Raw genomic sequence first — 23,925 nt, 5'->3', positions numbered from 1 at the left:
CCGGAATTTAATGACAACCAGGGCGTTCTAGAATAGCTTATTGGGCTATTTTTGGCTTCTGTCACATTCGAAGTACCCTATTTCGCCATTTGGGGTCCCATGTTTGGGTGTTTCACACCACAACAAAATACCTAAAACGAACTGAATTTTCGACAGTAAAGACGACGTCAAATGAGATATTACAACTGTCCTATAGCTTAATGTTGTTGGCAATATTACATTAGAAATTTGCCCTTTTCAGACGCTATCAGACATAGTAGGCAAGGGTGATTTGTCAATTGGCAGAAATCCAAACTAGTGACATTTAATGATACTGCACCTACACCTACAAACTGGAGTCTGAATCAAGCAGTTCTTCTTCAACCTATCGAGGATTCAGCAATACATCAAAGCAGGAATGCCAACTAACAATGGCAGAATATTTTCAAGGTCAGAATTTCAAACAACTCAAGAGTAAGTTTCCTGTAAAGAATTTTAACACGATTTGAGCACTCTCTGGAAAGAAGAGATTTTGACAGTGGCGGCGCGTCAATAGGGCCAACCGGGGCAATGCCCCGGTTGTTTTTTCGGTATAATAAAAAATATTCGAAAAATACCTCAATATCGGTTGCACAGACTGTCTACACTAGCCATATTCTCCCGACATGGTTCATTTTTCGCTCGCAAAGCCTTCGCCGAACGTCGACGGGGCGACGCCGATTTCACCCCGGTTGCTCATTGTATATCGTATTCTTTCTTTTATCTTCCACTCGCCGCGTTTGTCTCGTTGGTTTTCTGTTTCTTTTACTAAATCATCGGGGCCGATCGGGGCTAGCCCCGAAATTATGACGACACAATGCCGACGTTTCTTACAACAACGTGTTGACATATTCACGCATTCCTTCTCGTTCGTTGGTTACTTGAAGAGTTGATAGTTTCCTCGCCTTCGTTTTTGTCGCTTGTTTCGCTATATGAATCAGTTAGAGACCTTTAGTCCATTTGCTTCCGATTTTTCACATTCCTTTTGAGCTCCTCACTTCTTTCCGGCTTCGCATTTCTTAGCCTTAGACCTCATAATGAATAAAGTTGATGCACTACTTCGCACTCCGTTTTCGCAGCTGCCACTGGAACAAAAATTAGAGGTACAACGTCTTGGGTCTTATCAACCAAAAAATTGTTCACTGAAACAATCCCATGACGGAGGAAAGCGTCGGCGTACATTCTGCGCAGAAACTTGGTATAAAAAACACGAATGGTTGTGTTACAGCGAGGACAAAAATGCACTTTTTTGTTTTTATTGCCTACTTTTTGCTACCGCCCGTGACTCACGTTGGTGTAAATTTGGTTTTAGAGATCTTAAACATCTTTCCGAGCGTGCCAGGGATCATCAATCTTCTATGGAGCATCTGGACAATGCAGTAAAATACCGAACATTCGGGTATCCAATATGATTTGCTCGACTCAATGTATAAAATTATTTACAACATTTGGCTCTGGAAATTGAGAATTGCCAGTTCCTTTCGATTCAGTCTGACGAGACAACTGACATCACGTGCGTTTCCCAACTGGCTGTGATTTTTCGGTTTGTGAAAGATGGTAAACCTACCGAGAGATTTCACAGCTTTGTACCAATCGTTGATCACACGGCTTGCGGGATATCGGCTGTACTGAAGAAGTGTTACAGCCTTACAACGCGAAGTCAAAATTGATAGCTCAAACTTATGACGGCGCGGCAGTCATGAGTGGGTCGAAACATGGTGTTCAAGTTTATATAAAAGAAGATTTTCCTCATGCGCATTTTTTACATTGTTATGCACACCAATTTAACCTCGTTAAAATATGTGTCTTGATACCCCTCTCGTCCGTATATTTTTTGCAAATGTTTCGGGGTTTTCTTCATTTTTTTCCGTTTCGCCGAAGCGCTCTGACCTCCTTCGCCAGATATGTAGCCGCCGGTTCCATTACATTTGAACCCACGTACATTTGAACCCATGACAATTGCACCTGTATGCTATTGCACCTATGGAATTTTTTTTGTTTCACGGATAGTTAAACCCATACTAACCCTAACCCATGGGTTTTAGCACCCGCATATAGATTGAACCCGTGGATATATGCATGGGTTCAAATGTACATGGGTTCAAATGTACGGTCACCGTAGCCGCCGTCTCCCTGCTTGTGCACCAACACGTTGGAACTTCCAATCACGCGTGGTGCAGAGCGTGTCCGAAATTAGGTCTGAGCTCATTGAGTGTTTCAATGGCATTCAGAGCTCTCCGGTTTGGGACGAACGCTCTGTGAGGGAGGCGGCAGGTCTAAAGCGTCTGCTAGAAGATGGTGAGTATTCATTTTTTCTCGCTTTTTTCTCCACAATATTCTATCACGTGGATGTATTATACGGCGCATTGCAGTCAAGGCTAATGGATGGAGCGTATGTGCAGTCGTGTATTTCAGACTTCTGCGATGCTGTATCTCGTATCCGGGAAACAATAAAATACGACGACACATGGAGTGCTTCTTTACGCCGCGGGCAAACAACGCAGCGTTTGATTTTGTCTGCAAAGGAATGCTGTGACATTCTGGTGAATCAAATAGGCGATCGTCTGCGCACTGAACACCTTGCCGCGTTCTCTTTGATGAACCCCAAAAATTTTTTAAAATTTGCACGTCAATTTCCCATTCATTTGTTGGCTACTGTCTCCAAAATGAATTGCGATGTATATACACCAATCAAACTTTTTTGAACATCACATCAACTTGCGCGCTCTATGGGTTCCTCGTAGATAACACTCTAGTAACTACCTTTGCGGCGTCTGCAAAATTTCTGGACATCATTTTGACGATGCCTATTTCTTCCGCCGACGCAGAGCGAACATTCAGCACGCTGAAGCGTATTAAAACGTATCTCAGAAACACAATGAAGCAAGATAGATTAAATTCCTTGGCTGTTTTATCCATTCACAGAGACATTATTTCTGGGATGGATGACTTTAATCAGCGCGTTATTGAGCATTTTGCTTCCAAGAAACCGCGGCGTGTTGCATATATGTTCAAGCAGTAGAAGTCTAGCAGCATATATATCTATGAGTGAGCGACGCATGTCCTTATCTTTGCATTAAATTTCCCTTCTTCATAGTAACGTTTTAAACCTTATTTTAGGTTTTGTCTGCTTTCCCGAAGTTTCTGTTAATATGTCATTGTATTTATCTGGGTAAATATTGCCTTTCCTTTTGAAAGAGGTTTCAAAATAAACTATGTCTATATTTATTAATCCCTTGACTTGGACCGGTTTTAAAGACACTTTCTTATCGTTAAAAATTGTCGCTTTTGCCGATTGGTTGTTACCGATGGAATGGTTTTTATACTCATAAAATGATGGGAGAACTTACAGCGCTCATCCTGTCCCCGTAGATGGGGGTGACTTGGTCCCGCAGTAGCTTGCCCCGGTTGTCAAAATGACCACGCGCCGCCGCTGGATTTTGAAAAGGTCAAAATACTGTTTCATGAAGCTAACGATAAAATAGCATTTTTGGTCTGTCTAATTGATACTATGGAATTGGCTCTAATTGAAGAAGACAGTACTACACAAAGTGAGGAAAAACCCGTTATATTCAAATTTAGTGAAGAATTTTAAGTGTGGAAAACAAGATTGCAATCGATTTTGAGAAATATGAAGACAAACTAGATATAAAGCCGGTGATATCATCTCTTGTAACCACTCAAAACAATTATACTAATGATCCTCCTATGATTAAGTTATGTGGTATGGATCCGCCATGCTGGAACGGACAAAAAGTAGACTTTTATACCTGGAAAGAACGTTTTACACATATAATGCACCATGCTAGAATTACGGATGATTTAGTGCAAATTTCATGGCTTTTACGCAATGGTGCAATGCCAAACGATTATCAAACAATGATATGTGACTGTAAATCAATTTCAAGTGCATGGGAACGCCTGGAAGAGCGTATTCCTAAATCAGTAGTTCAACGTGAAGTAATCAAGCAATACGAGCAAATAAAACCTTTATATAAGACCTCTCGTAATCCAGCGAACCTTAGGCGACTAGCTCACGAAATTTCTCCCTTCTGCCGAGGTATGGAAGATCTTGGGTTAAAACAGGATGCAAACTCGGTTATTTCTGTCAATAGAGCATTAGAGTGTCTAGATGCAGACACTGCACTGCACTGCACTGCACGGCGCGGCGGTGTGGCTCAACGGGCTAAGCGTTAGGAATACGCTCGCCACCGCACCTCTAATTACTCTGCGTGGGTTCGCAGGTTCGAATCCCATGCAGGGATGGTTATGTGCGAGAGGATTGCTGGACTCCTCGCCGTCGTTGGGTGGTTCACGTAACCGCTGGTCGGTTACGGCTTCCTCCACCACCAAGTCCATGCTTCCGAAAACAAACAATACAGTAAAACTAATCCCACACCCGACTTGGAATGGTAACCGGGCGAGAGGCCGTGGTTCGCCATATGGATAAGCCGTCTTATCGGCTTTCCTCTCCCCCGGGATAAATATGTAAATCCTATCCTATATAATAGTTCCAGCAAAGGTAATCATAACTTGGAATCTATAACGAATTTTCTGAGATCTGAAGCTACAGCGTTGGAAATATCTGGTAATTTTATTCATTCATTTATTCAAGCATCCATTCATTGATGCTTATCGTAATGACAAAGTAACTTGTGATTACTGTGGATTGGTGGAGATAAAGTGTCCATTGTGCACGAACGAAAGCAACTTCAATACGACCCTATCAAGAAAAAAAGTGTTGTTTCGGCGGGTCTGGTAGTGAAGGCTTCAGTCTAAAGTTGGACATCGATCCTACAACCAAAATACAGTTGCTAATGAAACTTAGCGAGGTGTAATATTGCGACTTTGTGATCTGAAAGAAAATTCTGATGGGGAGCCGGCTAGCTGCAACCTTTTGTTTAAAGAATATTATGAGATATGACTTAACTCAAGAGTCTAAACTTTTATTCGAGAGGGGTGTAACCAGGGGGGTGAAACTAGTCTAGAAAGCCACGCCCACAATAATAAAACAAACAGAGATATTCGGGTTACGGGTTTCTGCAGCTTCACGCTCCATTGCGGTCACTTGATTTGCGCGGAGATTGGTGAAGACGGTGGTATGTGCACAAAATGTCTCGCTGTATATTTTTAGCTCAGCAGCCTATAGTATTTCATTAAGTTGGTTCAATACTTTAATCAAACGTCGGTTGTCCATCTTAAAGGTGGGTTATCACGCAAACATTTTTGTGGAAAATTTTATTCTATATATTTTTTTAAGATTTTTAACGTTTACCGCTTGCATAAAGTGGACTTAGTTTTCTACTTATGAATTTTTGAAAACCGCTTCAACGAAAATCGACCCAGGTTCGGAAACGGCCTTTGATGACGTATAGGCCGCGAGCCGAGGCCATTTATCTTTCAGTTTCGTAGCGCACATAAGGTAACTACCTGAAAATGATTTTAAAATGTTCCTTAGAAATTTAGTAACAAATATTGTCTTGTTCCCACTTTCTTGTGCATGACGTAACAATCAAATTGGTCAACTGTAGGTGGATCCCCCATGGTCGGATGATTCAGATTTTATTTTCGTCATGCAAAACCAATATACGATATGAAAAAATAAAAAAAGACATATAACAAATTACGAAGACAGATATCGGCTTGTTGCAATAGACGAGGGATCGCGAAAGACTCAAAGAGTCATCCAGTCAGCGACACCTTGTAGCTGCATTGAAGCAGCAAATATAGCAACCGAACAACTCAATATTAAATAGTCACTAAATTCGACACAATCATATGTATAAAAGGGACAACAAAAAGAATGCCACAATGACCACGAAAAGTTACCTAAACATTCACTTAATTAGCCTCAATCACAAAAAGGAACAACAAAGTTTGAAAAATAAAATACAGGATGTCATAATAACTATGGAGTATTAGATATTTACCTAATTAAACTCAATCATACAGAGTAAGAACAAAATAAAATCGAAATAAACACCGAGATACTACAATGATCACATCGTATTATATGACTTAACAGCGACATCTGTAAGAAGGATATGCCTCAATGACAACAAAGAATTGCGAAATAATGCTGACTAAGCATACACAGTAAACCAATATGGCGTGCCCAGCAACGGGCTTCTGGCTGCGAGAATCAATACCGTATTTAACGGATTTTTATGTTGAAAGCGATTGTTAGTGGATGAATATCAGATGTACAACTGCTCGCTTTTGCGTTGAGTAGCCTTTCCACAGTCTTTTTCAGTTATTATTAATTGAGTTATTCTAAGAAAGTGGTAAAAAAGTATGAGTAGGATATTAAACACTTAAACACAAGACGTTGTTAAATAGGTACGATAACTCCAAGGAAGGCTAGACCTAGAATGATATGTCACAAACAACGATATTTTCTGACTTGCATGAAAGGTTTATGATTAATTTATTGACAATTCTTGACTATTCAGCAGACTTATACTACTATATAGGCCACGGCATATTTGGAAATATAAGTTAATGGCTGTTTCTGTAATGCACGGTTGTGTGAAAGAGAAGAAAATAATCAATTTTACTGATGTCGGTTGGTCTAAATCTAAATTCATAGAGTTGACAAGAACCTGGGAAGCAATGATAAGTTATGCCACAGTGAAAAGAAAAGTAGCACTGGAAGCGATTGAGAGGTGAGAAATCAAGTTGTAGACAGATATAGTCTATAGGGCATTTCATATTGTGATAAATCAAAATTCAGTGTAGATATAGTCTAGTACCGGTATGCAAACACTGCAGGACCGTAGTACATGCAATGAGCATGTATACGCTTATTGAGTACATCAGATAAAATGCATTATGTATTAGTCAGTATTTAGTGGTATTTTTACACTCATGCTATTCCAAATATGATTTTCTTCCTCATTTTAGATACTGTACTACAAAAGAAAACGGCAATGTTCCACCAATCCGACCTAACGCAGGCTCTAATCCCTGCTGCTATCAGTGCTATAAAATGGATCGAAAAAGAAGTCTTGAAGTGTAAAGGTATATGAGAATCATAACAGTTGCAAACAGCTTAGATGGGCTATTCATAATGAAATACTTTCTCGCTTTTCTGCAATTGGATCTGCCCATCAAACTGATGTTGGAGACTTCATTGAGTTTTTCAATTCAAATATATCTTTTTTTCTCAAATATGAAGATCTTTTGAGGTTAACGAGGCATTAATAAATAAAGCTGAGAAATTTGTTTGTTCGCTGTATGGAGAGGATATGAAGAATGTAAATGATACAGGCAGGAACGTCTTTTTACCACTGGCAAACATATGGAATATACGCTTCCACCCAACAATGATTCACTGAAGAAGCATGTAGGGCAAGAAGCAAGCAAGCTGATGGAAAATTACCTGGCAGGACTTCATCATTGTTGCCTAGAACCAAGGCCAATTATTCTCCCACCTATCGGCCATAGATGTGTTCTTGATAAGGGTGTTTTGCGGGTTAAATTGATGGATCTACTTCCAGCCCCCAAATCAGTTCTTGAGTTGGCAATCTGCAAGTGTTGGCAATAGTCAAAATAATATATGCACGTGTGCCAAAAGCAACCTAAATTGCACAGATTTTTGTTTTTGTATTGACTCCAAAAACCACAGTACACTCATAGAGGAAAAGTCGATTTTCAAGATAGTGGATTTCGGAAACAATTCAGAAGAAAGTGGATTAGATATTGAAGTTGATTTAATAAATATTATTTTTTTTTCGGACATCCGTTAGTGTCGTAGTCCTGTTTCTAGAAATAATATTCCCTTTGTTCAAATACATAATCACATAAACTAAAAAAGACTAATTGTAATATTTCTGTTCACTATGTTATGTACATATTGTACATTCATTTAAATACGGGTAACAATAAAAATAGAATAGGATTCTGGATTCGATTTAAGTATTCTAAAACAGTGGTTCCCAACCGCCGGTCCGCGGACCGTCAACGGTCCGCAAAGGATTTTTACCGGATCGCGGGAAATCCCGTCATATTGTTGTTTCTCTGCCGTCTCAATCGCTTTACCGATGCCGAAAAGACGAGGTTGCGTTGGTTCATTACGCAATTTCTCTTCCGTCGTCATATTGCTGTTTGATAAGCGCGACATTAATTATCACGGTGACGTATTGGCAAGAGAGAGAAAAGTGAGAAAAACGGCTGCAAATTCCGAAGCTCTAACTTCATCTACTTTTTAAACTTTCACTTTTTACAATCGACGGAATTGACTGCTTTAAAGAGAGCTCGTTTCAATCGCGAAAGCACTCGACCAATAATTACGACTTTACGTAATTCGTAACTTCCCTTCCGTAACTCGAAATAATTCCGTAAATTACGTGCAAGCCTAATTGCCGCGGTAACCCAGACTATCTCGACTATGTTGAAATACACATGATAATTATAACATATTTTCAATCAAAAACTTCCACGACGTGTTATAAGTAGGCTTTTGCAAGTCGGGGCTGACCTAAATCCTTTCATGTCGGAAAATGAAAATTGATAAAAACAAAACAAAACTGATTACTGAATCAGGAAAGAGGACAAAAGCTCAAGTAAGATTTAAAACATTTAAAACGTACAGGTGTGAGAAAGGTGTTGTTGAAATAAATGCGTGTTCGCTCATCCAAAAGTATTAAGTTAATTAAACCACGCACGCACACATACATACAATCACGCAGACAAAATTATTTTATGAGAGATAAATTAGGAGAACATAAGATATATTACTCAAAAAGTATACAAACAAAATGAACTTGAAAAAAAGGAAAAATTTTCCACACCATATCAATAATATTGTAAGAATTGCCAAGTTGGTTACCAAATTAGTTAACAGGAGTGAAAGGCATAGAAAAATATTTGTAAAAAGATATCGTCGAGCTGATTAAATTATTTTTTATAATGAGCCACGGCTCAAGGATTTTATTTATTTGCGAATCAGAATTTTTCCAGTCTCAGGATCAGTATCTTAAAGACACGTCATATCCGATTCATATCGGTATAGCGCTTCATAAGCATGCCACTGCGTAAAGTAGCGGTCAGTGGCGTAGCAAGACTCTCGTGGGCCCACACGCAAAAATATTTCGTGGAAATGACCCTAAAAACTCTCGGACATAGGCTAAAACAAAGTTTTTTTTTTTATTTCGTCAAAAAGCATAACATGTCGCTATAAAAAGGCTACGGTAACCTAAAATTTGCGCTTTCGTGTTAGCAATCTCATCCATCATCTTCGTCATATCAATTTTTTCAATTTGCTTCAAAAATTAGTAGCTTACCTGTGATAATTGTCGTGTAAGTTTTGGAAGAACATTCATTCGCGCCGGCGCCATCTCTTTTGGAGATTGAACACGCATCTGGTTTTCTACCGATACCACCGGTGCTAGGCTTAATTCCTCCTCAGTTACGTTCGGTATTCCCAAGTCTAATTGTTTCAATTTTGGTTTAAAAATTTCGTTTATTTTGGTTACTTTAATTTTTTCCATGCGTTCGTCCTCTTCTGCCCTTTATTCTTCGTTTTTGTGCGCCACTGAGAGGTTTTGCTTTCGACATCAATCTGACAGCCTTCGTAATTGTGCCGATGGCCGGTGCGATCAAACCACACAACGCCGAAAATCGACGACTCCGGCATTGTTACGTAACAAAACGACTTGAGCAGAAATAACATCAACATTATAAGAACATATACTTCGATATAAAATCAGAAAAGTAACAATATTGGGCCGAGATGAATCTCTGGAAAATGCATCATGAGAAATCAATTAAAAGATGTGCTATAAAATATAAATATATACTCTTCAATGAAACCCGAATTCGTTTATCTGGCTTAATCACTTGAATCGTAAATATATACTACTACGCTTGAATGCATACATGTTGTAAACCGCTTGTCTGAGGAAGTCTGACTCTGGTCGGAAGTCTGACTCTGTGTTAGTGTGCAGCTGGACTCTTTAATTGGATAGAATAGTCATGTTTATTCCAGCTACAGTATCCTTGCAGTATACGCATACGGATCCACTAGCATAAAGGCATAGAGAAAAGATAGGAAGTTAGTCTCGCGCAACCCAACTCAAATTAACATTATAAGATGTGCATTATTGCTTTTGCAATGCAGCTTTTGGTTTTGCGGCTTAAATTTCTAAATTTTAACCGCTTGGGGCCCCTTTTTGCTGTGCCCCCCCCCCCCCGCGACCGCGGGGGTGGATGCTACGCCACTGGTAGCGGTCATACATATATGGGGGCTTTGGTATGCGCTATGTATGACACGGCACAAACTCCACCCCGGGTGTCCGTATATGCTATGTATCACACAGCATAACTTTCGCCCTTGGCTTCTGTCTATGCCATGTATGTCACAGCACAACTCCGGTCACCCCGGATTCCATAACATGGCATATAACGTATAACATCCACCGTGGTACTCCCGATTTATCACGTCCGCCGTACTGGATGGGGGACCAAAATGGGTGTTTCCAGGATGTTTTGACATTGGATTCGGTCTACCATTTGTGGTTGCTGGAGAGATTTCATCATTTGTTTCAGAGAACAAATTCATTCATGTCCGAGTCATGTTATAGTGTACCTGCTGAGAATTTCCTTCCAATTTGTGGGTATACCAGAGTCAGAGGAAGGAATTGGAGGGCCATGAACTTTTATTTTATTATAGCTAAAAATCCGTAAATTGTGCTATAGTCCTGATTTTTATATTGTCATCCATGGGGGCCAAATATTTATTTTTTTATGTCAAGTTTCATCTGTGTAACAATAATTAGGGCTGGGTGTTTCGAACCACTGTTTCGATACGTTTCGAAACACTGATATGTCGAAACGGCGCTGTTTCGACTTCCGAAACGGATATTATGATGTCATAGCAATTGCAACCTGAAATCAGTCAAGGTATCATTTAGCGATGTCCAATTCGAATTTAATATTCGAATATCGCGACTCTTAAATATCGTTTTTAGTTTTTTTAAGAATATTGAATATCGCGCACACGTCCTGGCGCCGTCGTCCACGTTTATTTTGCAATTATTTCATTTTATGTTTTATTGTAATCGAAGACACTTTTTGCCTGTATTTGACCATATTTTATCGCCGTAAGTATTTTGCGTGGGTGATCTCAATACCATTGCGTGGCTTGGCGCCGTAGTACCCGAGATATACATATAAATAGAGTTAAAGGGCGCTCCAGAAGTGTGTGTACCAATATGGAGGTAACTAATATTATTCGTCTACTTTACATCAAGTTGTGTAAAGGGAATGAAGGCTATATTCACTTGGTGACACACACAGTCCCGAACTCGTAATAGAACTAAAATAGGAAAAGTCGGAATAAAGTTATGGCCTAACCCCAATCTGGTACACAGACTACGACAGTATCAACTAAACTTCTCTTCGCCCTATACCGAAGGCTTAGGTGAAATCTTCTCCGTGGAGGTCATTGCATTTGCCTGATATCAGGCAAAAACAATTGTTTCCACCTATATCACCTATAACGAGATCCACATCAAGCTCTAAAAATACAACTCGAATACAATTGTATTTGAATACCCACAAAGTGTTGCATATACACCCATATGCGCGCACTGGGTAGAAAAATAGACTGGCAAAAACCATATGCAACACGAAGAAGCTTTGGAAGCATAAATGCCAAGATGGAGGCGATCAAAGGATCCCGCGACGAGACAACGTAAAACGAGAGAGAAGATCGTTCCATGTATTTCCAGTTCAGTGCTCTGCGGTCATTTATAAGCGACTTTTTATACTCGTTTGCGACTTTACTCATGAGTGAGTGCACTTGTAGTAAATTCTTGTAACTTTGCAATTTGAGTGAATTGTCAATCTCTTTTTATATTGACTATCATTCGTGGGGTGTCACTATTGTTCCACAAAAATATGAACGAGCGCCGCAACCGGAACCCACGTGATCACAATGCAAACAAATGGCAGAAGAAAAACACTTCACTGCGGCGGCTCGTCGCTCTCGTCTGCTTTTGTGCTTTGCTCGTTTGATTTCAGTTGTAAAGTCAGTTCTGTAGTTTAACAAGTGAATGGCGCTTGGGAGCGGATTTAGTAAGTTTAAATGTTGTAGATAGTGCTACGTGCATTGCTTTAGTTCAGAATTGCATTCATAAATTTGAACCAAAGGTCTTGCAGCCATGCCGCTTTAGGGCTTGAGGCTACACGGCCGAATTAGACCAGATTTCCGGTCCTGCCGGTAGGCAGTTTGGGTTGCTGGGCTGAATATGCAACGGCTAAACAGATATATTTAATACAGAGCGTTGCTGTTTCAAGTACATATTGAAATATACTACTGACTATTTTCAATAAATATTATTTAGTTTATTTAGACTTGTGTTGTTAAGTAGGATTAGTGACATGTCAGAACATTCATAGTCAACCAAGAGGATACTAATGCTGTCTGGTTCAATAATTAATTTTTACTTAATGATTTCAGTTTAATAGAAAGTAAATACTAATGCCAGAATGCTGTCTGGTTCTAGTTCAATAATTCACATAATAATTTTTATTTCATGATTTCAGGATATATAGGAAGTATACTTTCAGTTTTTAGAGCATTGAATGCTTTGTGCAAGGATATGCACAAAAATCTCCCTTATAATACTGGAATATAAGTTTGTGCAACTGTCTACTTAAGGACGTTTACGCTGGTGAACAGGAGCTGTTTTGCCATGATTTTCACAACATAAATTTGTGGAATTTTCAAGTCTGTCGTCACAAATTATAATCATGAGACTATTTTGTATCAAACTTTCAAGATGGAAGGTCGGGGACTTATTCTTCTTGTTGTATTGTCTGTTTTTCATGGCAAATATTGTCGCTTCAAACTCTGAAACAGGACTTGATGAAAACTCATGCGCGTTAGATTGTACTTGTCTTAAATCAATTGGATCTGTGAATTGCACTGGAAAATATTTGAGGATAATTCCTGCAGGGATTCCATCATGGGTAACACATCTGTAAGTATACTTTAGCTTTTTATTTATTGAAAATAATGTTGGCAGAACTATCTCAATCTGGCTAAAGTGCTACGATTTTGGGAGTATACTTTCTTACACTCATTCTCTGACTAACTTTTTTTGATGTTTTTTATATTATTTTTATTGGAAGTTAGATGTTGGGGCAATAATATGAATTTAATATAACTTGGCGCATAAAGCATACTTTAGTATAAAATCCAATTTTGTTGGTCTGAATTTTACCTTCTTTAAAATAACTTAAATATTCTATAACATTTTTCGACTTCGAATGGAAGTTTTATTTCATCTTATATTTTCAGTATTGACCAATACAGGAAGTTGTAAAGATGTTAATTAATTGCTCACATTCTGGGTATATGTGTTAGATTTTTAGGTTGTTTTAACACCTCAATCAAGACCCTGAACGAGCGGCCACTGATATGTATGGGGCTACTGTGTTTTTTTGAAGGAGTGTAATCTTTTTTTCTTTCCAATAACTCATACTCATAGTACCTGAGCTCGCTTCTCGCAGTCTTATTACAAATTTTTTTTATTTGCACCAATTTTCAACTCCAGGCTGGTATCCTGTGGTTCTTTCATGTCTAGAAAGTTTAATTTTTTTTTTATATTTTAATGTAAAGTTGATCATTTTTTGGTAAAGTAATATTTCAAAAATTTTTCAGTAATATTTCCCAAAAACTTAGCGAGAAAACTTGCTTATTATACCATGTCTTTACCCCGAACAAAGCTGTAGTAAAGTTGGTATGCTTGGATTTACTTTGTTATCCAATTTGTTTCACCCTTCGGTGCGGTTTCGGCCCTAAAATGGCACTTTTGACTTATCACACGAACATAGATGGACACCAACCACCTGATAATCTCACCCATACTTATTGATATTCAATAATTGGAGAGATTTATAGTTTGGCATAGCTCTTGCTGCACCCTTTGGTGAGGTAGCATGGGGTTTAAAGTCTCATAGTCTGACATCAACCACAGGGCTTTTTCACCCACAGTCCCGAAAAAATTCAATTAATTCTTTGTGACACTGTGTTTCCTACACCCTTGGGTGTTAGGTGGTGGGAATGGGGTTTGCAAAGGGACGGACCCTTGATGCTCTCATGGTCTGACATTACCCATAGAGCCTTTTCACTCACAGTTTTAGAAATTCTTTCATTTTTTGTGACATTAACTTCCTGTAGCCAGCAAATTATTCAGGCACTTCATAAATTATAAATTACTATTTTGTCTACTGTTTAACCTTCTTTTAAATATTTGATGGTAAAGTAGCATTTTTGTGGATTAGAGCAGACATTGCTGATTTGTTATGTATATGTTTTACATCAACTTGTTTACACCAGGGATTACTGAGGCTGGGTTTATCCAAAACAATTTGAGTCGCTGAGGGATTCGACATTTTAATTTCTTGATTGTAGGAATAATTCAAAGTGGTCTAAATTTAAAAAAAAATGCGAGTTTTAGCTAGCGGCTCCCTACTGGGGGATCGTGACCCACCAAGGGGACCACAGAGCAGTTGGAGCCCACTATGCTAGGCGCAAAACTGATTTAACTTTTCCTTGACAAGAAAACTCCCTGTTCTTCCTAGTTCATTGCTTGATAAGGTTATTTCATGGGGTGTTTCACTTTGTTGAGCATGAATTGTTTGAACATAATGGGATTTGGAATCTATCAATCAAAATATCACTCTTAATACCACTGTAATGATAAACAGGGGGCCCCATGAGTGTCTAAAGCTTCTGGAAAGGGAGGGTACATGCCATAAAATGTTAGAAACCACTGTTTTAATACACCAAGCTCGATCAAAAATAACATTGAGTACTTTTATTTTTAGATATCTTCGAAACAATTTACTTTCTGCCCACAGTCTACACAGATTCAATTTCAGCATATTTCCTCAATTACAAGAACTGTAAGTACCTCAGAGTTATACCTATAATACTTTGTGATTAGATTGGCTAGGGTAGAACGAATATATAATTTCGGCGCTCCAGAAGTGTGTGCACCAATATGGAGGTAACTAATTTTGTTTGCCTACTTTACATCAAGTTGTGTAAAGGGACTGAAACCTATGGGCAGGTATATTCACAGGGCTAACACAGACAGTCCCCGAACTCGTAATAGAACAATAAATAATGAACTAAATAATGAAAATCAGAATGAAATTATGGCCTAACCCTAACCTGGTACACACATGGGAGTACCATAACTTCAAGAAAGTAGTAAGAGCTAATTTAGTCATGAAATTGATTGCAACATTTGATCGAATGTAAAAGGATTTCTTTGAATGTCACTAATCTGTTGTAATCTGTCATTTATTGAATTTTTGCATTTTGTTCATGCCAGATATGGCCGTAACCTAATAATTTAGTATTCCGAAAACATTCCAAAAAAATCTTTTCGAATATGAAATATGGAATATAGTCTGATATGGGTCTGTTTTCACTAGAAAAATCAAAATTTGTCATGCAGAATAATTGAGATAGGCATTGTTTTAATTAATATTCTCTATTTTACTCTAACAAATTTTATTGTTTTGTGTTTGCAAGAATTTCTGAATCAAATATAACCAATTTCGAATATTTTATTTGTTTGTACATCCCTGAACATTAGATATTTTTTTCAATTTTATGGAAACTAAGCTGAATTGGAAAATAAAGTTGAAAGTTGAATAGCCTAGTTGTGTTTTGTTTGGGTGAAAATTTTGCTTATAATAAGACTATACTCATTAATATCATTTTCATTATTTCCCACGCACGGAAAGTTACGATTTATATGAAATTTTTTATAAATTCACAAGTTTAGGACTGTTTTTAGGTGGTCTGCTTATGTGAGATCGGCTTACATGAAAATATATTCATGTTATTGTGTAGCAAGACTTTTGAATCATTTCATAATAATATTTTCATAGCAAATAATGGCTAATTTCAGTCCCAAACAGTTATTAAATTTTCTAAATTTAACTGTAATAGGATATGCCCCAAATATCATTAATTACAAATTTTTTGAACTATTCTTTTGGCATCCTTATGCACTCTGTAGACTTAACATGTGTATCTTATGTCTTATTTGTCTCAGAAGATTAAAAACCCCTGGGAATTAGTTATAAATACATATTCAATGTGGTGTCTTCTGGCACACTTTGATGACGGCATATTCTATCATCTGCTTAATATGTAATTAACTGCCTTTAGAGTTGAAAGATTTTGAGGTTTCGGGCCGGGAACGGTCAAAATATTATTGAATATTATAGCGTGTCTATAAAGTCTTGACATTTTTTAAAATTGCAAGCGAAATTTATTGATACCATTGGAATATATCGAGACTATATATTGTTTTGGCCCTCACAGATGTATCGAATGAAGTAAAAATACTTGAACAATTACTGATTAAAAAACAACAAATCTGGTTATTGAGATATATTGAGAACTGACTTGATAACAAAATTAAAATTGTAAAGGGACTTTATGGACACTCTGTATTCTTTATTATGAAATATTCAATACTTTCTAAATTGGGTCATGTCCAGTGGCAAAATTTGTCAACTGATCGATAAATATTTGCAGAAAATAATTTTGGTAATGCAAAAAAAATTGAAAAAAACATTGTTGTTCCGATTAATTAAGTTTTTATAATCACAGAAGTTAAGCTAAATCTATTTTTGTATTTAATTATTATTTCTAAATTACTACGGTTTTTCGAATGCATTTGAATGATCTATTCCTTTTAGGCAGTTGACCTCATTTATGGACATATCGTTATTGGATAAATCCTGAAATTATACAGGGGGTTCATAAAGTCATAATTTTGTAAAAAAAAACTTTGATGTTCTTCATGCAACTAACTTTGGGCATTTAAGGATGTATTAATGAAGTGAAAAAACTTGACACTGGTTAAAATAAAACAAGCCTGGTTAAGATAATATTGAGAACTGGCTTCATAACAAAATATTGAAATCGTTATGGTACGGGACTCTATGAACACCCTGTTGAGAGATGACTTGGTAACAAAAAATGAAATTGTGAGATGACCATATAAACACTTTACTTACTATATCAAATATAACTTACCTAAAATGCATTTAAATATTCTATTCATTTCGAACTCCTCTAGTTTCTATTATATACATTATGAAAGGGTATTTTTCTCTCAGGTCTGCATTATATTTTTTCTTGTGCACTTCTTTACGCTTGCTCGAACATGTTTTGACCTCGTTCTTTGTCAAAATTCGACATCTGCCAAGTGGTGTTGTCACCTTGCGTTAACGTTTGTGTACATATAAACTTACTTCATCCTTTCGCACCTTTTTATTAAAAAAATGATAAATGACTTTCAAAAATAGATGAGTTTTATCGAAAAATTCCAGAATTGAGAGATTTATTCTCAGTTTGGGCCTTTCAAAAATTGTTTTTTGACATCTGGAAATAATTGATGGCAAATAAATTATACTTGACTATGTTACTTACTTTTAATGGTTATGTTAGATTTATGTTCTGAAAATTGTATGTCAAATTAACTTTTGAACTTCTGTGACGAATAAAAATGCATCCTTAGTTAATAGTTTAAAGTACGCCCTATGTAGCGTATTCAGAAAGTCTTGACATTTTTTAAACTGCTTCGTTGGTGAAAAACTCAAATAAACACTAATTAAAAATTAAAATAAAAAAACCTAATAAAACCTGGCTAAGATATATTGAGAACTGACTTCATAAAAATTTTGAAATCGTGACAGGACTTTATGAATACTCTGTATACCTCAATCAAGCAATTGAATTAAATACATGCTTACTAGACAAGAAACATTTTTTGTGGTTTACGTTATTATTCCATGTTGATAGAGATTATGATAAAAAGGTCTATTAATCCCCAAAACAAGCAAAACTCTCTTATTTTCACATATAGTTAACGTTACCATAAACCAAATGTGTATACGCTAGACAGCAGAAGTATTGTTTAGAGTTACTTAATCATAATTATAAATTATTTACGCTTGGTTGCAAACCTTGAGTTTTGGTTACGTTAAAAATTTATGGAATGCATCTTGTTAGGAGATTGTACATTTTTTTGTTTCACATGACCAAATTTGATAGTTTTTTTTAGTATTTCCAAGGCTCCCTTCTGAGCCATTTAATATTTAAACTACTTAATGGACTAAAGGGGTCAGGGGCAGCGCGGTGAGCGCTGGACGAATTTTCGGACTGTTTTTCTCACTTTTTTCCAGTAGTAGGCCTTGCAGAAAAGATACTAAAATATAATTTTTTCTTTTTTTACTACTGTATCAATAATATTCAACCTTGCCAACCACAATTTACATTTTCTCACAGTCCTTGTTCTCTTATATCTACCGCACAGCGTGTTGATAATTATGTAAAACAGAGATATGGGGTTTGCGTAGTTGCCTCAGTTATATTTTCACACTCCTCAAACTTCAAACAGTGAAAGTAACGTTCTTCGGCGCAAATCAAAATATATACCGTACTTCTGAATGGGGGGGGTGGCTTTCCGTAACATAGAAATAACAGCTCTTGTGATCTAGCCCCTTACAAACTGGGGTCGTCACGATTTCGATAGAATACGTAGGATCCGAGAAGCGGTAGCTTGTTTAACTATGTCGACTTAACAAAAGTTGCGAATTTTTTTTTTATATTAGTACCCCTGATCTAGCTTGCATTGTGTCTAGTAGAGACCGCTTGTACCATCTTACTTTTTTTATTTGGGGGGGGGGGGGATGCGCAGCTCTCGTGTAAATCTTTAAAATGATCCGTATCACTGAAAAGGTTAGGAACCATTGTACCAGGCCATCCTTGCTCACAAGTTGATCTTCTGCGCACCATAAGTGTGTGTACCAATATGAAGGTACTGGTAACTAATTTTGTGCGCCTATTTTACATCAAGTTGTGTAAAGGGATGGAAACCTATGGGCATGGGGATATTCACTTGGCTAACACAGATAGTCCCTGAACTCGTATTAGAACTAAAATAAGGAAAATCAGGATAAAATTATGGCCTAACCCTAATCTGGTACACACACTATGGGAGTACCCTTCTGGGAACATAAATTCCTATGTTATGTTATATTATTATTAATGTTCAAATTCAAAATATTGGGTGCGGTGTGTATTAGAAGTAAAACATTGGGAGTAATTGGTTTTCCATGTTATTTACTTGTTAACAAACTGATCAGGTAGTGTTCCCATAACTATTTTTGAAATTAACGGATCTAACAGTGTTCACATTAAGTATTTTTGAGATAGCTTACAAATTGATATTATAAATGTTTTTTTGAAAATTTGAATGAAAAACTACTTGATTCACTGGTAGAGATACGTCTGCACATCTTCACACATTATTTGTCATATAATATAACTAAAAAATGGGAATAAAATATGACTTATGTGTTTTTCGTTAAACATAACCCTATTTATAATAGGCTACATAGATATTCCAAATTAGAAAATATCTCGTTTCAAACTTTTCGAACTAAATCTTTTCAACTTCTATAGTCTCGAAGTCAATGAATCACAAAAATTTCATTTCCTGTGTCTTGGTTGAATGAAAGTTTGAGTAAATAAAACTTTAGGAAGGGTGTTTGCTTCACCGGTCACTTGCAAAACAGTTCCATCAATGTCCGACTACAACTCAATGTGCTTTAGGAAGGGAAATCTAATTTTAAATTTGAGAATTATTATTCAAAATTTTTTTTAATAATATTATGGTAGTTACTTTATATGTGGTTATCTGAATTCTGAGCATATTTTTTCCTAGTAAATTTGACTTGAAATTGCTGGTATTTGGAAAAAAAATATTTGAAAAATTCTTCTCATTGAAGTATTACTGTTTTTTTCCCCGTTGAGCTTGCTATTCTTGCACAGGCTATATTATTAATGTAAATTTGACTTGAAATTAGAAATTTGAAAGGTTACCAATTCAGAAATTTAAGTCACAATATAATCTAAAAACTTTCATTGAATTTGTGAAAACTGGAAATTTTCAAATCAAAATTGTATAACTTTTTATCCAAATTACTTGCATTTTCAAATTCAAACTTCTTGGAAAAACATTGACTGCCGAAATACTGCATCAGAATGTATCCGTAATAGTAATGATTTTGGCCAACCCTGACTGGGCACATACCCTCACTGAGTATTTTTTCTAAAACTTGGAATTGAAATGGAAATAAAAATGAAAAGTTGATGTATTAGGAATATTAATAATCATTAGTAATAAGCTCAAGGATTTAGATAAATTTCATTTTTCCTATTTTTAATTAAAAATTTTGTTATATTTCAATTTATCTTACATATTTATCTTTTTGAGTGTTTTTTGGAGCACGCTCTTATTGGGTCATGTTGAAAAATTCCCATTTGTAATATATTTTTATTACATTCTCTTGTTTCATGATATTTTTTATTAGGTCTGGCTTAATTAAAACACATGTTTGAAGTACTTTGAAGCGTTGTACGGCAGTTAATCACGTCCACACGCCATAAACTTAATATATGTGACTTAGTTTGGAGTTATTAATGTGAAATACAGATATAAAAGTTGGCTAAATTAATACTGAAGTGGCCAATTCATCGGTCAAAAGAAAAACAAATAGTTACGCTCATGGAAAATATCACATTCGGTAAACAAAGAATCCAATCTATTTTGTCTGTCTGTTTGTTTTCTTGATAACACTAAAATATGTGGATTTTATGGATCCGGCCTATAATATTACAGAAATATAATTAAACCAGGCCCATGGATGTCCTACAGTAAAAAATGTGTCGATTTATATTACTAATCCTAGACTATTGGCTTCTTTCTATTAGCATCTATCTTAGGTGGCGTAAATACATTTTTATATTTTTATTTATAATAATATTATGTTACCTTTTCTAGCTTAGTTTTTAAGTGGGTCGTTTTTAGAGTTAACTGTCGAATACCTCACCATACTTGAATTGAATATAAATCGGACATAATTCAAGTAATTTATATATGCTTCAAGCATGATCATATGAAATTTGAACGTTAATTCATAAAATTAAAGCTAATTATACTCAGCTTATATTCGTTTTAAACATGGCCATGTTCGAGAAATCCTAGTAACCCAGGATGTCCAAATGACACACTAGATTTGGTTTTCGTTATCTTCCATACACAAAAACGCAGGTGCACTGGGAAATCATGATAATCTTTATTAGTGTGACCAAATACAAGAAGGATATTATTTAATACCATAACAGGTCCTGGAAATTGAAATTTCAATTTGGTGAATTCAGCGTTGCCCAGTTCCGGCTCTGATCAATTTAATCCTTAATTAAACTTTGGTAATATTTGTAAGACCAGGATTTCGGCCATTTTGTTTTTTTATGAAAGTTGACTTTGTTTTTATGATGAACTTCAAATTAGAGTGATTCAAACAGTTAGGCTTCACATTCATACAAATATATTTCTGTAACCAAGGTAAGACTTCCTCGGATATACAGGGTGTCCATAAAGTCCTTTTTACAATTTCAATTTTGGTATGAAGCCAGTTCTTAATATATTTCAACCAGGTTTGTTGGTTTTTAATCAGTAATTGTTTAGCTTTTTTTAATTCATTTAATAATACATCTGTGAGGTCGTAGACCCTGGTTTCCCTAAATTCCCTTTGCAATTAAAAAAAATCAAAGCTCTTGATACATTTACGGTAATAGTTATCTTCCCTCTTGCTATGTCATTCTAGCAATATATTAATTAGGAAATTAAAAAACTGTTTATTTTGGTAACCTATTTATATCATTCATGATATCAATATAAGAAATATCGTTGCTAATTGTTTCTATTCTTTCAATATGTTAGGAATTATCCAATTTTTCTAAAAAGATATCTCATTTTAAGACCTAAATTTTTTTTTTTAATTTTTCAAAATTATTTAGCACTAGTATAATAGCTCATGATATATCGAGTCGGCATCGTTACCTAGAATATTTAAAATTTTATTCTAGAAACTTTGATTAAGCAAAATTTTTCACGCATATAATATGCGTGAGCGTGTCTGTTTCGTTATTGGTTAAAAAATTTCAAAATTTTTGTGGTTACGATAGGTGTTAAGTACGGAGGGCTAATTTCACACTTTTCTTTTTTCATTTTGCCCTGGGGGTATAATATGTAGATGCTTTCTATATATTTTTGACCACATAGGCAGGTGTCGCGTTCTTGTTATCTTTTCGATCAATTTTCGATTTTATACTGATCCAACTTTTGTATGTTTGTTTACCCCACGCTGTCTAAGGTTGTAAATTTTATACACACAGATTAAGAACAGCCCAATTATGATTTATAGATTATAATAACTTAACATCTTCGGCCCACATTCGATTTAATTTTAATTTGTTATATTTAAACCAGCTACTTTGTGAGTGAAACATAAATACAAGGACTTAGGAACAGGTGTTCTGGATAATTAAATCAGTTTGCTTAGAATTAATTTCATATTTCAGGTGGCCATTTTGCATGAACAATATTGAAAAAAAAATTAGCAAAAATTTTATTTTGTTCATTATATTTTGCTTGCTATAACGGAATGAATATTTGGCTATTCTGATTTTATTTTGAAGCTATGTTATCTTATATTATGTCATTATCCACCGAAAACATGTAGAATTCAATGTCGGAATTTCAATATTTTAGTGCTGACAAGTTGGGATAAAATTTTTAATCAAGATATATGATTTTGTATTTCCAAATTCAGAAATGAAGGGTAGGTTTTTCGGTCTCACTGCAACTGTAATATCTTTATGAAGATGATTTTCCTTTTCAAAAGAGCTTAAGACAGTAGACCAGGGTTCGGCGACCTTTTGTCGCTCGCGGGCCAAAATTAAGGGTTGCAAGTCATTGGCGGGCCGCACATATTTCTAGAAAGTTGAAAACCAGACGGATGTTACTTTTTATAATGAAAATCAAGCAGTGATACATCTCTCAAATATAGTATAGATTTATTTCCTCATTGCATTGCATCTTAAAAAGTTCCATTTGAATATTTTCGGCGCCATTGAACCCTTTGCACTCAGCACCTACTTTTCTGCGTTTTGTTGCCATTTGTCTAATTATAATTACCGGTAATTATAGACTCATTAAACCACAACCACACCACAAACCTGTATATCATTGCCAGTACATTCAGACCCCTAACCCTGTTTAAGAAATTACAAAAACATATTCACACATAAATTTGTTAAAAATTTGCACTTATGTTGAGTGGATTGGTTGCACCTATATATTTTTTTTTAATTTAAGGAAAAAATTGCGACATTTTTTTCTTTGGGAATTCTAGCATTTGCATAACATGGATTCTATTAATGCCGGGGTTGTCATAATAGGTGATTTTATTTACCATTGAGTTCATAAAACCCTGGTTATGATAAAATCTATTTCTGTGTGCGTGTAAAATATTACTACGTCCTTTCTACGTCCGTTGAAGGTTTATTTTCCAAACTTTTGGCCAAGCTTAAAACATATCAAAATTGCTACACATTTGCATTTTTTTTTACTCTCTCAACCATGACCAGATATAATTTTAGCAGCACTTTTATATGAGCATTGTGTAAATATTGTTCCGTATTGTGTCAACATTCTTTTGTGCATGCTTTTTATTAACCTGAAATTCCTGCCGTCAAATTGTCTCCTCTTATTGCATATTTACCAGGAAATCACAAGTGTGTACTTGAAATTATTTTGTAGAAAAACAATTATGTTCTTGATTGCTTAGTGACATATGGCCATGATGCTAGGCGCAAAACTGGTTTTATCTTTTTCCTTGACAAAATAACTCCCCGTTCTTTCCAGTTTCATTGCTGGATAACAGGGGGCCATGAGTCCTGAAAACTTCCGGGAGGGACTCGCGAGCCACAAAATGCTGGGAACCAATGGCTTAGTA

At 36.0% G+C, this 23,925-nt stretch overlaps 1 protein-coding gene and 1 long non-coding RNA gene across 2 annotated transcripts in view; both read left to right on the top strand.

The window, feature by feature from the left end:
• Positions 1 to 6,481: 6,481 nt before the first annotated feature.
• Positions 6,482 to 7,279, top strand: LOC144425027 (uncharacterized). The gene is made up of 2 exons (XR_013477198.1): positions 6,482 to 6,683; positions 6,922 to 7,279. It is a non-coding gene; the product is annotated as an uncharacterized LOC144425027 (long non-coding RNA).
• Positions 7,280 to 12,568: 5,289 nt separating this feature from the next.
• LOC120327766 (leucine-rich repeats and immunoglobulin-like domains protein 3) overlaps positions 12,569 to 23,925 on the top strand; it is a 71,222-nt gene continuing 59,865 nt past the window's right edge. Inside the window, exons 1-2 of the mRNA XM_039394124.2 lie at positions 12,569 to 13,004; positions 14,857 to 14,934. Of these exons, the coding sequence (XP_039250058.2) occupies positions 12,775 to 13,004; positions 14,857 to 14,934 (308 nt within the window). The 5' untranslated portion in view covers positions 12,569 to 12,774. The remainder of the gene's footprint in view (positions 13,005 to 14,856; positions 14,935 to 23,925) is intronic.

Source organism: Styela clava, chromosome 7, assembly GCF_964204865.1.
Source record: "Styela clava chromosome 7, kaStyClav1.hap1.2, whole genome shotgun sequence".
Taxonomy (NCBI): domain Eukaryota; kingdom Metazoa; phylum Chordata; class Ascidiacea; order Stolidobranchia; family Styelidae; genus Styela; species Styela clava.
Note: the sequence above shows the minus strand (reverse complement) of the source record. Positions and strands in the feature narration are given on the sequence as shown.